Raw genomic sequence first — 12,734 nt, forward strand, 5'->3', positions numbered from 1 at the left:
GATATGAAGACTCGTCATAACCAGAAGTGGACGAGTAGTGAATTTGTTCAACAAGAGCACTTGTGGCAGAATTGCTTACGAGTAGTCGAGTACTCTATGAGATTTTGACCGAAATTTATAATAGTGAAGCAAGGCAGTTGGCAAGAGTTGCGTTAGATATACATTTTGTAAAGCAATTTGGATAATTGGGTTCTTTATTTAATCATTATGTGAGCAACTATTGAAATACAATGGAGGAAACTTCCTTCTCAACGATGTTATGTGTAACTTTTAAGTGTCGCAGTCAAATCTTTTTCCCGAGTCTGACAAGTTTACCAAAAGAAACTTGGCATGTATAGTTGGAATTTAATCCGAAGAAACGAGGCAGTGTAGTCTGATTAGCTGAGCTTTTGATTATGGTAGGTAGGTGAATATTTGGACAAAAGCGCATGAAGAAATTGGACAAGTATTTAACCCGCGGTCCCTTTACCGCCCTGCCTGTTACTCCCTACTACCCAAAACCACCTCAGCCGCATGGTTTCATGGATCCATCAGGGAATAAATGCAACGTAACGCAATGTAATACGGTAACACAGTGTAATACAATGTTATACAACATAGGACAGGTGTTAATGCATGTAATCTATTTGTCCGTGTTTGTTTCATTCCATGTTCAGGATGGGACTGCTCTCAATTGCAGCTTCCAAGCCATCGATCTTCAGCATCGTGACTTGGAGTCGCTACCCAAAGCCCTTTGTCATGAACACAACATGCGTATAGCACTACGCTTCCTCAGAGAGTGGAATAGGTTATCATTAATTCTTGAGTTTCAATTAATATAATTGACAGATCCAGTGTTGAAAATGTTGACATCTGAGAAATACATTGGTATAAGGGAGACAAAGTTGCACGGTTTATTTCAGGAGAATTCAAAGACTGAATTTGAAATATTTTCGATAAATCGCTGGTAACTTTATCCCATGCTATACTGCATCTTGTCTGTTGACTTGCATATCTGTGGTGGCATCCATCACAAGTCAATCACAAGTCCTTCAGCCCTTAAAGTCAAGTCACAAGCTGTGAAAATGGTATCTTTTCGTTACTGCTCTGTTACTACAGGGTGAGTTAAAAAAAACGAAAACTTAGGCCAAAAAAAAAAAGTCTCTGGTTTCTGGTATGCGCGCGCGTCGCCGTAGCCATGCACAACGGCAAAATGAAAAGGATTTTTTTTCAATGAAAGATGATGTCTAAAAACCGCCAAACTCACTGGTTTGACTGGAATCCTGCTGCTGCACAATTTTAACGTGTTTTTAGATTGGGTTATGGTCGAGAATAAGCTTTATGTGGCCTCTCTGGACTCCCATATATTTGCACTAAGTTTAGTCGGGCACCATTTGCAGTCATCAGCCGACATTTGAAGCAAAAAAAAATCAGGTAAAAAAAAAAAAGAAAAGCCGCGTCGCCGCACCACTTTTTGGGCAAGCTCCATACCAGAAACCGGAGACTTTTTTTTTTTGGCCTTAATGTCGGGACTATTGTTTTATTGAAGTTCTTCATGTAGCACTTTGAAATCTAGGACATTAAAGCCCAATTCAAAGCTTTCCTTTTAGTACAAGAATCATTCAAATCACTTATGTACTTTTCAAGTTACGGAATTTTAAACACAACCTCTGTTTTAAAGTTCTGTCCACGGATCACAAAAAAAAAGATGTGCGTTCTTTCAGCAAAACATAAACGATTCACACACATCCCTATGTGGTTTGTTTTTGTTTTGCTGAAAGAACACTTACCTTTTTGCGATCCGTGGACAGAACCTTAAAAGGGTGGTTGTGTTTAAAATTCTGTAACTTGAAAAGTACATGAGTGATTTGAATGATTCTTGTACTAAAAGAAAGCTAATGAATTGGGCTTTCATGTCCTAGATTCTGAAAGTGCTACATGCAGAACTTCACTAAAACAATGGTCCCAACATTTGGGTTACGTTTTTTTTACTCACCCTGTAGACTTGTGATTTAAATTTGTGCTATGCTTGTGTTGGACTCCGCTACAACGCTGTTGACTTGTACATATTGATGAATGTACTGTTTGTAATACCCATCTTGAATTAATTTTGTTTTGCTTTTTAGTTTGAATGAAGTAAAGAGAAAACAGCTGAGGAAGACGGGTGAGGTGTTTGATAGTCCTGTGGCAGCACTGGAAGCATTGAAACAAGGACAGCATTACCAGCCATGCACTAAGAGATACATCACTAAGGTAAAGTCCCCATGGGCTGCGTGCACAAATACCCCCTCAACGGTTAGACAGGGGGAGTTAGGGGAGACCTCTGGGAGAGACATTCAAATGCATTGCTGACGACTACAGACGCTCACGCTATAACCTCTTTGCTATGGTTTTGTGGACATTCAGAATAAACTAAGTCGTGTGTACTTCAGGCTATACGCATGAACCATTTCGCTGACACTGCGTGTCCTGGGGCACGTTTTGGCGCTGTGACCGTAAACATGTTTCTGGTTCGCTGTCGTTTTGGCGCTTCGATTACACTGAAATGACGTCATTGTTTCGACCAAAGTTAAACCGAAGTTTCCGGTCGGTTCACTTATGTTTCAAGATGGCGGAAAGGTAAACAAGCTTAGCAGACGACGTTACTTTTTACCATAAATGGGGTTTAAATAATGGGTTTTTACCTTCAATTGGTACGAAAGTTGATACACAATATCAGGCCTACTCTTTTTAGAACTTTAGGGAAACGCTATAAAAAAAACTCCCACTTTTGCTTTGAATGTTATTGTTAATCATGTCCGGTCGCCGCGTGATTTTTTTTGGGGTTGTGTGCAGTCACGTAGGCAGTAACATGACGTCATGAACAATTTTCTGGTCAGTCGTTTTCGCGGTGCACAGGAAACATGTTTCAGGTCACGGCTGTGACGTCAGAAACATGTTCCAGTTCAAGGGCCGCCAAAACGTGCTCCTGTCCACTTGGCTCTCGAAATTGGTAAGAAAGCGCCCTCTCTTGTTCGCGCATGGAGCCCATACTGTACAGAATGACATCCTTGTTATATCTCTTTCAGTTGTAAATTCAGTTAAAAGTTTACCTCTAGATTCTGCATACAGGAAGTACAAATTTCAAGCAGAGTAGAACGCTGCTATAATGAACACCACTACGACGAACATTCGGTTTTACCGAATGTCCCCTTTTGCTCCAGATTTAGTTCTGAACGTTTCTGAATTTTTTGGAAAAGTTGTTCCACTCGTCCATTTGTCTCCACGTGAGTGCTTCTGAACGGCATTCGGACGTCAAAAATGCTAATTTGCCAAATGAAATCCAACGACTCAAATTCAGTCAATGGAAAAATAATACATAAAGTTCTCCTGTCTGAAACCACTTGGACAGCCTGACTTGCTCCAAAGTTGCTTTGGTGTGGCTTAGGTCATGTCCTAATTACATGTACTTGGCTACAGTTGGCAATTACACACGCGGCTATGGATGTGGCTACAGCCACTTCCCATAGACTCGTGTGTTATCTTCAGCCGTAGCCCAGTAATTCGAAAGCGGCCTTAGAATGTCAGTCTTAAAAACAGGTGTTACATAAATAAATAGTACCACTGTATCTCTCTGTTAACCACATCTTTGCATTGTTGCTTGATGGAATTGTCGGACATTTAGGTGGACTTGGCAGAAGCGGCGAGACAGAAGGCGGAATCGCTCGGTGGAAGCCTGAGGGTCATATCCAAAGCAAAGCCAACCGCTAAAACAGCCAAGCGAAGATTACATCACCGTCCTGGCGATCCAGGTCCGTCAAACCAAGGTAATCACTCTGGTCCAGAATAAATATCTCCACTGCTGTTGTAATTCTGACCTCTGTATTGAGGTTTATTGAGAGTTGTACACCAACATAGCATTGTTGTCGAGACCTTTTCTGAGACCCCAAACAAGTACTCATGTAATGGGACATCAGATTGGATTTAAACAATAGTACTCATTCTAAGCTTATTATACATGTATGACGTATTTTGTCACCAAAAATATTAATAACTGATCAAACAGAAAAAGGTCTTGACAATCATACTGACAAATGGTGCTCCAAGGAAAATTGTGCTGCTGACTTTCTTGGTTATGTTGTAGATCTCAAACGAAAACTGTCACACTGAAAATGGTTTGATTTTTCTCATTATGGGTACTGTAGAACAAGCATCATCGTGCCAAACCAGTGTAAAGTCTCCGACTACAAGACATACCGGCAACAAACCCAGGGAGAAAGCTGGTCATGTCAGCCATGCCACCAGCACACACACTGCTGATACTCAAGCAGGTCAGTGTCTAACAGTGTCAAAGTCATGTCCATCACAAGCCCAGTCACAAGCCCAGTCACAAGTCAATCACAAGTCCAGTCACAAGTCAATCACAGGTCCATCACAAGTCCATCACACGCCAATCACAAGTCAATCTTAAGTCAATCACAAGTCCATCACAAGTCCATCACAAGTCCATCACAAGTCTAGTCACAAGTTCATCACAAGTCAATCACAAGTCCATCACAAGTTACAAACGTCCATCACAAGTCAATCACAAGTCCATCACACGTCAATCACAAGTCAATCACAAGTCAATCACAAGTCAGTCACGAGTCAATCACAAGTCCATCGCAAGTCAATCGCAAGTCCATCACAAGTCAATCACAAGTCAATCGCAAGTCAATCGCAAGTCAATCACAAGTCAATCACAAGTCAGTCACGAGTCAATCACAAGTCCATCGCAAGTCCATCGCAAGTCCATCACAAGTCAATCACAAGTCAATCACAAGTCAATCGCAAGTCAATCGCAAGTCAATCACAAGTCAATCACAAGTCAATCACGAGTCAATCACGAGCCAATCACAAGTCAATCACAAGTCAATCACAAGTTCAGTCACAAGTCTAGTCATAAATCCAGTCACAAGTCAGTCACAAGTCCATCACATGTCAATCATAAATCCAGTCATAAGTCCAGCACAAGTCCATCACAAGTCAATCACAAGTCCATCACAAGTCAATCACAAGCCAATCACAAGTCCATCACAAGTCTGGTCACAAGGAACAGGTGGAGGACAATAACAAAGAAATGTGTTTTGTTTCCACTGCTAATTTGAATAGTTCATAAGTTGACTTGGGCCAGGATAACTTGATCGACTTATGGTGATGTTGTTTGGGTCTTGTGATGGACTTGTCTACAATACTGGTGTCTATCCGGTTCGTTAGTGTCACGTCATCTCAATTCAACCATGCCTGCTTCACACAGTGTAGCATAGCACGAATGGAACTGGAAGTTAACGCATCTTGAGCATTTATCCAATGGGCGCTAGTTATCAGTGGCGCGCGCGCGTGTATGACGTTTTTACTAACGAACCGGATACAATCTTACATTTCCCTTTTTATCTGGTTCTTACTTCACGTCACAAGTCCGCGTAAAAATAACCAATGACAAGCTGTTGATAACTTCTCATCAAAACTTCCAAGGATTTAACCTTCCTGCTGCCTCCCCATGAAAATAGTACTACAACAATGTTACTGAAATTCCCCATTTTCTCTTGCTCTGAAGGTTTGAGTTCTTCAACTTTGAAACAAATACCAAGACCATGCTCTGATGATAACGTAGCATCTGTGGAGAGAGGAACCTATGTTCAGGTACTTAAGAGTAATTCTTGAGTGTTTTCCAAGCCACAAAGGATAAGTTGCAGTTTACCGACCAACAAATCAAAGGCGTAAACTTCATCATTTCAGATTTGAAGCTAAGAATCTTATGTAATTTTAAATATAATGTAACGTACGTGACACTTTTTTTTTTAATCGCAGTCAGATTTTTCATTCATGGAATGTTTTCACTTGAACATTTCTGCGCTCATTTGTTCAGGCTGTTGATAGTGAAGGGCGCCCTCTATGTGTGTTCTGCGGTAAGGCGACAGCATCGAGCACTGAGGCAGAGACGCATCAGAGTGCAGCGTGGGATATGCGATACTGCTCGGAGAAATGTAAAGACGAACACAACGTGAGTGTGGTTTCCTGATCATTCACTTCAATGACAGAGGAGTATGTGTTAACAGAATCTGTGATGTGTCGGGGAGATGAAAATTCAAAAGTGGGTTTTGCCCTTCGCCAACAAACTTTCGTGAAGACTGTGCTTGAATTTATTCGGATGGGATTCGAACCCATGACCTCCTGCTTTCTAGTGCAGACGTCCTACCACTCGACTACCAAGCTTGCCGGGGTCGGCTGGCTGGTTCGAATCTGATGTATGATCAGAGTCAAATCTGGATCATGATTTTGTCATCTTGTGATTGCTGCTACATCAGATATATGTTTAGTAAATGATTGTCATTTAAGTTCATGGTTTTTTTTTATTCGTAAGCTTCGATGGAAGAACACCAAGTACATACGGCAGCAGTTATTGGAGGCAGAGCGTGGCGTCTGTCAGATATGTGGTTTAGAAGCCCAGCAGCTCTGCAATATTATCAGGTGAGTTAAAGGGAATGTACATGTACATCATTGGCTTTTGCTGTAATTTTCAGAAATGAAGTATTTGGGGGTTTAGTATAATAGATCCAAATATTGTTACACTGACATGTTTGAAGTACGGTGTTCTAGAATGCTGGAAAAACCAAGAAAAACACAAATGTTCAAGTAGTCTGGTTCCTTGACTCCACTAAAGATGAAATGGATCAAAAATGCCGGAAAATTGTAATGTAAGGGAACCAGTCTAGCTGGCCTGCACCCGTTCATGAACATGGAACCAAAAGCAAACAAAATTTGGACTGAAAAAAAAAAACCAAATGGTAAATTTGGAGCAGTAGTTGAGAAATAGTTCGGTTTTTCCAACGGTGGTCGGCCGACCACCGTTGGAAATGCATACAAAAGTACCATTCTTCTTGAAAATGACTTCACATTAGGTGCCATAATTTTACAGGATGCTTTAGACTGCCAGTTACCAACATCCTAGTAAAGTATTTTGTTACAACTTAGTAGTTTTATTTTTCGATGTGTGCCAATGTTGTATTTTCCCTTTAAGCAGTGTTTAGGCGTGGTATTATGTTGAGGTATGATGGACCACAAGTCCATCACAAGTCCAACACAAGTCATACATTCTCAAGTCAACTCACAATAGGCTTTATTCACAAGTCGGCGATATTAAATTGAAAGCAAAGTAAAGTCTTCATTTTTGGAACGTGCGAATAGAAATGAAAGCAATGACATAAAGTTAGTTACAAATTAATACCAGTCTGCTCTGAGGAATAATGTAAATTTTGTGATTAAACATGCCCTAATGTTTTAAGCCACATTAAAAAAAGATTGAAAGCGAGGCTTGGTACGCATAAATAGTCTGGCACCATCCCATTCAACAGTTTACGATGTACAAAATACATTCAGGGAACACGACCAAAAATGGCTACCTTGTGACTAAGGTCTACATGTCTCAGTGTTGCTATAAGACTATAAGACAAATCTGTGTACTTATAAATAACATTTATGCTTTTTTTTGTTTTATTTTTTTTCCGCAGAGATGCAGCTAAGAGCGAGAGGAAGGATTTGTTGGAGCGTAGTACGTTCTCCAAGATGTCAACCCAGCGGTTGAATGAGATTATTCGTAACCCCTCCTCTGGCCAGGTAAAGAGGTAGTGATTAAACTGGAATTTGTGGTCAAAAAAAAAAAAAAAAAAATCAATGAAAAATAATCTTCAGTCAAAAGCAGCCAGGCAAGGGCGATCAAGCTGAGGGCCCAGAATTTTGGGGCATCATTCATTGAGTGAGATATGCTCGTAATTTTGAGTGCAGAAGCTCCCAAGAGTTTGAGTCCTCTTGCTGATAGTGCCCCACCACCACGGCAGCTTACCCGCACCGATGCCATGGATCAGAGCGAGCTGCATTAGCAGAACAAAGTCCTGATCCAATCTTGGACCCACACTAGGGAAAGCAGAGGGCGTAGCACTTATAATATTATGTCAGTGAGAGGCAAAGTAATAAACCTTACATCAACATGCATAAAGTTCCTTCGAATGTTTTGATTTGTTCTTCTTCCAGTTTTGGCATGCGGACCACATTGTCGCTGTGCATGAAGGCGGCGGTCTGTGCTCGCTGGACAACTACCGCACACTGTGTGTCCTGTGTCACGATGAGGTCACGGCCGCACAGAATCGGAGACGAGTAAATCGCAATCGGGCTGTAGGCATTCCGGATATCCGCTCCTTTTTTAATTCTTAAAAAAATCTGAATAATCTTATACCCGTTTTTAATAACACAGATTTTTCCAGAGTCAAGATTGGTTCATACTTGACGCAAAGCAGATGCAAATTTGTGGACGCAAATTTGTGAATGCGAATTTGTGAATACGAATTTGTGAATGCAAATTTGTGAATGCGAATTTGTGAATGCGAATTTGTGGACGCAAATTTGTGAATGCGAATTTGTGAATACGAATTTGTGAATGCGAATTTGTGACATCAGGGCAAGTATTCGCTGTGCGAATTTGCAGAAGTTGAACACATATCCGGTTTATTTTGAACATTTTAACTCCGGCGAATTTCGCAGCGAACATGTCCTGATGCTATTTTCACTTTTCTCATTTGCATAAAGTATGTACCGGACTCCACATCATTTATAAACCATTAGGAGCTACTCAGATTGACCAAAACAGATTTTGGTTTCAGATAAGCACGTTTTTTGCTCCATTCCCCAAGTTATGTCTATTTTAATAAACAGATCACAAAATTCAGCTGTCCACCACTGATCATTTACCGGTTTACGAACTGATGACTACCAATGAAACATTTCCAACCTCCATCGATGAATGACAACTTGCAAAGAAAAATATACAAAAATCGGCATTAACACTTCCGAAAAAAAAATAGAGTTGACTTGTTCCTTATATTCAAAACACAAAATCTGAAAGTAAAAATAATGCTTCAGTCTTGATTTCAATCATTAAAATCTCATTTGTGTTTGAGTGCTTGTGTGTAATCTGTACTTCTAACTAAGCTCAATAGCTTCCAATGGCATTCCGTGGACAGCTATAAAAATGGGTTCGTTCAGTAAAACATGGTTAACTTCTGATAGCATGGATCAATTTCAGTAATTCTTTGTTTCAGATGAATGGAAGAATTTGCTCTATTAAGACACAGTTCATTTGTGTATCAAATTTAATTGCTTTTAAGGGGAAAAAAATAATCCGGGTCACTTCTTTTTGACTCGCCCCTGTAGAATGCCGGTATAAAAGGTGTATTAGAATAACAGCGATGGAGTCTAGGGAATGTTTCCGAGACAGTGCAGATGAAAAGTTGCCATAATACTTGCCCAAGCTTACCAACTCCATAACTCTTGCGTCATTGACATGTACGATATTCCCGCATAGCTGCCGAATATTGCCAAAAACATTTGTAATTATAACAGATTAATGTGAAAAAAATGCAAAAATCATTCATGAACGTTTTATGATGGTGTTTGGAATTCATACAAGAATGACCCCCAGTGTACTCGTCTTGTTTTGAATTCAAATTAATCCTGAAACACACAATCAGTAGTTTACCTACCTATAGCCATTTATTGCTGCTTCAAACTCCATGCATATTTATACACATTATTATTCATGTTATGTGTGCTTGTACCATGATATTGTATGCTGAAGTACACTCCTATTAAATTGAAAATCACCATATGGCTTGATTGCAAATTGCATTTTTTTTAAGGGCTCATACAATGTAATTTTTTTTAATGCAATCCTTGAAATGCACCTTGGTGTCCCATTTAACTTTATTTTCAATTTTCGTTTTGCCATTTTGAAGGTATTTTGGTGTCTTTTTTTTGGGGGGGGGTATGCTGATGCAAATTTTCATTTTCATGGTAAAACTGTGATGTCATTCCAATTTTAGAAACCTCCATGTTACAGTTATTTAAGCACAAAAAGTTGCTAGAATTTTGGATATTTTGCTGTCATAAATTTTCTTTTCTTCTGTGATTTGTTGTCAGTACATGTCAGTAAGCCAATGAGCAGGCCTTTCTCACAAATGTTTCAATTAGCAAATTTTGGGTACGTAGTTTGAATAGAAAACCCTTAAACTGAACAGTGTCTTCATGAAATGCCATCACAGCAACAGCGCCCTCAGCTGTCCGGGAATGCATGGAAATTGTTTTAAATGTTTAAAGGTAGAGTCCATCATTTGCAGCCATCCGAAAAGTAACTGGCGTAATTATTGTTGAAAAACTAACTTGGTTGAAAGATAGTAAGGAGACTAAACTCCCTGTGAAATTATTCTTTCTGGGAAGCTGTCATTTTGAAGTAATCAACGAAAGAAGGCATTTCCAACGGTGATTCTTAAGAAGCACCGTAGGAAAATTTAAATTAGTAGTTCGTTTTGTTATTCAGCGCAGCGCGCACAAGTATTCGAACGACGCACACGCGCGCGCGGTTGTTATAATTCGTCGGATCAGTGCGCGACGTCGCGTATAGTTGCAATTCAAAACAATTCAAAACATGATTCAGCAACTCTTGATTTGAAATTGAGATCTTAGAATGCTGTTTTTCTCGGAATGTACAGCTGAAGCTTAGCTGAAACTTCATCAGGTTAGTTGCTCAGTATCCTTCATTACATTTTGAACTCTTTTGTTGCTTCAAACGAACAAAATGCACAAATTACAAATGATGGACTCTACCTTTAAAGAAGTGCACTTTTCAATAAAATTAACCAAAAGGGGATGTCAAATAATTTTCATAAATTTAAGGAAGTTGCACAGAGTGTGTTCAGAAAAAAATTCATCGCAACCCTTCAAATGTTGGCAGCGATGTTCCTGTGATTTCACTTAGCGGACTCGCATTACTTCTGCCAAGTGCCTCATACTTGTTTGTTCATTCTGTACATCATTTGCATTGCCCTCATAACCACCTCAAACCCAACCCACATGAGCCCTCAGAACCATTTCTTAAGACAATTTTTACAAGTTTTAATTGTGAACCACAGTATTTTTCAAATAAAGAGTTTGATAAAACAACATGTTCGTTTCAGCTTTTTTTGGTTGCATTGTTGTTGGAGAACTTGTACTTCAGTTTCTCTATAAATTTCTTGTTTATTGGTATAGTCCTTCATTTGTAATTTGTGCATTTTGTTCATTTGAAGCAACAAAAGTGCTCAAGATCTAAAGAAGGGTGCTGAACAAGTAACCTGATGAAGTTTCAGCTCAGCATTAGCTGTATATTTCGAGAAAAACAACATTCTAGGATCTCGATTCAAATCAAAAGTTGCTGAATCATGTTTTGAATTGGGCCTGAATTCAGCGTCCGAGACACGTTCTCACTGATGTCACGCACTGATCCGATGAATTATAGCAACTGCACGCGCATGTGCGTCCTGCCAATGCATTGAGCGCGCTTCGCCGAATAACAAAACAAACTACTAATTTGAATTTCCTACGGTGCTTCTTATAGTCCAGCGGATATGTGACAAAATATCGATGAATTGTGCACTTTTGCATAAAAGCGTGAAACTTGGCACAGATGTTTATATTCATGCGAGAAAATAATTTAGATGTGGAGCCATCGCAAATTTACCCTTTTAGGGGCGTGGCATCCATTTAAAAAGGGAGGGGGGCTGGACTTGTTGTGCCCGCAGTGAAAATGGTTTTTCCCACTTGTAACAAAAGCAGGAAACTTCACAAAGACATAATTATATAGATTATTAGGGTTTTCCAGATTCGGAGCCACCACAAAGTACCTTTTTGGGGGCGTGGCAGCCATTAAAAGAAAAGGGGGGTTTAATTATTATGCCCACTTTGGAAAACATTGTGCCCATATTTCATGAACGAATAAAACGTCACACAGACGTTTATATTCATGAGAAAAAAAATTCCAGATGTGGAGCCATATCGAACACACTTTTAGGGGCGTGGCAATCATATAAGAAAAAAGGGGGCAGGGGTTTTCATTATGCCCACCCTGGAAATATTGTTCCCACATTCATAGAGAAATGGGACCTTCCACAAACATTAACATTCATGAGAAAAAAAAAATCCAGATGTGGAGCCATATCGAACACACCCTTTTAGGGGCGTGGCAACCATATAAGAAAAAAAAGGGGGGCGGGGTTTTCATTATGCCCACCCTGGAAATATTGTTCCCACATTCATAGAGAAATGGAACTTTCCACAGACATTGACATTCATGAGAAAACAATTCCAGATGTGGAGCCATCGCGAACACACCCTTTAGGGACGTGGCAGCCATATTGAAAAAAAGAGGGGGCGGGGTTCTCCTTATGCCCAACATGGGATAAATGTGCCCACATCTCATAAACGAATGAAGCTAATTCCCACAGACATTAATATTCACGAGGAAAAAAGTCACACGTGAAGCCATCGTAAACACACTTTAAGGGGCGTGGCAGCCATATTAAAAGGGGGGGGGTAGTCATGATGCCCCTATAAAAGAAAGTCATGCCTACCTTTCATTAATGTCGATTGGCCCATAACCTATATTATTTGGTAATACAATGACTTACACCGAAGAGCATGGGTAAGTACCGGTAGGCTAACTCGTATAGGGTTCAATGTGTGTACTTGCACCTATATTATCATGCACATCTAAATTCCAGAGTGTTTTCATAATTACAAATACACAGCACACAATGGCAGCCCTAAACTCTAACATTTAATATTTAAGGGCCATGGAAATCCTTTTTTTTGGGGGGGGGTGTAAAATCCCCCTACCCCCTACCCGTTGCGCCGCATTGACAGCAGATTGG

At 40.0% G+C, this 12,734-nt stretch overlaps 1 protein-coding gene across 2 annotated transcripts in view; it reads left to right on the top strand.

Annotated features, from left to right (window-relative positions):
• Nucleotides 1-9,658, top strand: part of LOC119729648 (DNA annealing helicase and endonuclease ZRANB3-like) — a 31,902-nt gene extending 22,244 nt beyond the window's left edge. For both annotated transcript variants that reach the window (XM_038202311.1, XM_038202310.1), the window contains exons 14-22: nucleotides 657-787; nucleotides 2,106-2,232; nucleotides 3,644-3,785; nucleotides 4,164-4,289; nucleotides 5,555-5,640; nucleotides 5,867-6,001; nucleotides 6,362-6,468; nucleotides 7,509-7,614; nucleotides 8,029-9,658. In XM_038202311.1, coding sequence (XP_038058239.1) covers nucleotides 657-787; nucleotides 2,106-2,232; nucleotides 3,644-3,785; nucleotides 4,164-4,289; nucleotides 5,555-5,640; nucleotides 5,867-6,001; nucleotides 6,362-6,468; nucleotides 7,509-7,614; nucleotides 8,029-8,208 — 1,140 coding nt within the window. In that variant the 3' untranslated portion in view covers nucleotides 8,209-9,658. The remainder of the gene's footprint in view (nucleotides 1-656; nucleotides 788-2,105; nucleotides 2,233-3,643; nucleotides 3,786-4,163; nucleotides 4,290-5,554; nucleotides 5,641-5,866; nucleotides 6,002-6,361; nucleotides 6,469-7,508; nucleotides 7,615-8,028) is intronic.
• The last annotated feature ends 3,076 nt before the right edge of the window (nucleotides 9,659-12,734 follow it).

The sequence above is a fragment of the Patiria miniata genome, unplaced genomic scaffold (genome assembly GCF_015706575.1).
Source record: "Patiria miniata isolate m_02_andy unplaced genomic scaffold, ASM1570657v1 HiC_scaffold_21, whole genome shotgun sequence".
Lineage (NCBI taxonomy): Eukaryota > Metazoa > Echinodermata > Asteroidea > Valvatida > Asterinidae > Patiria > Patiria miniata.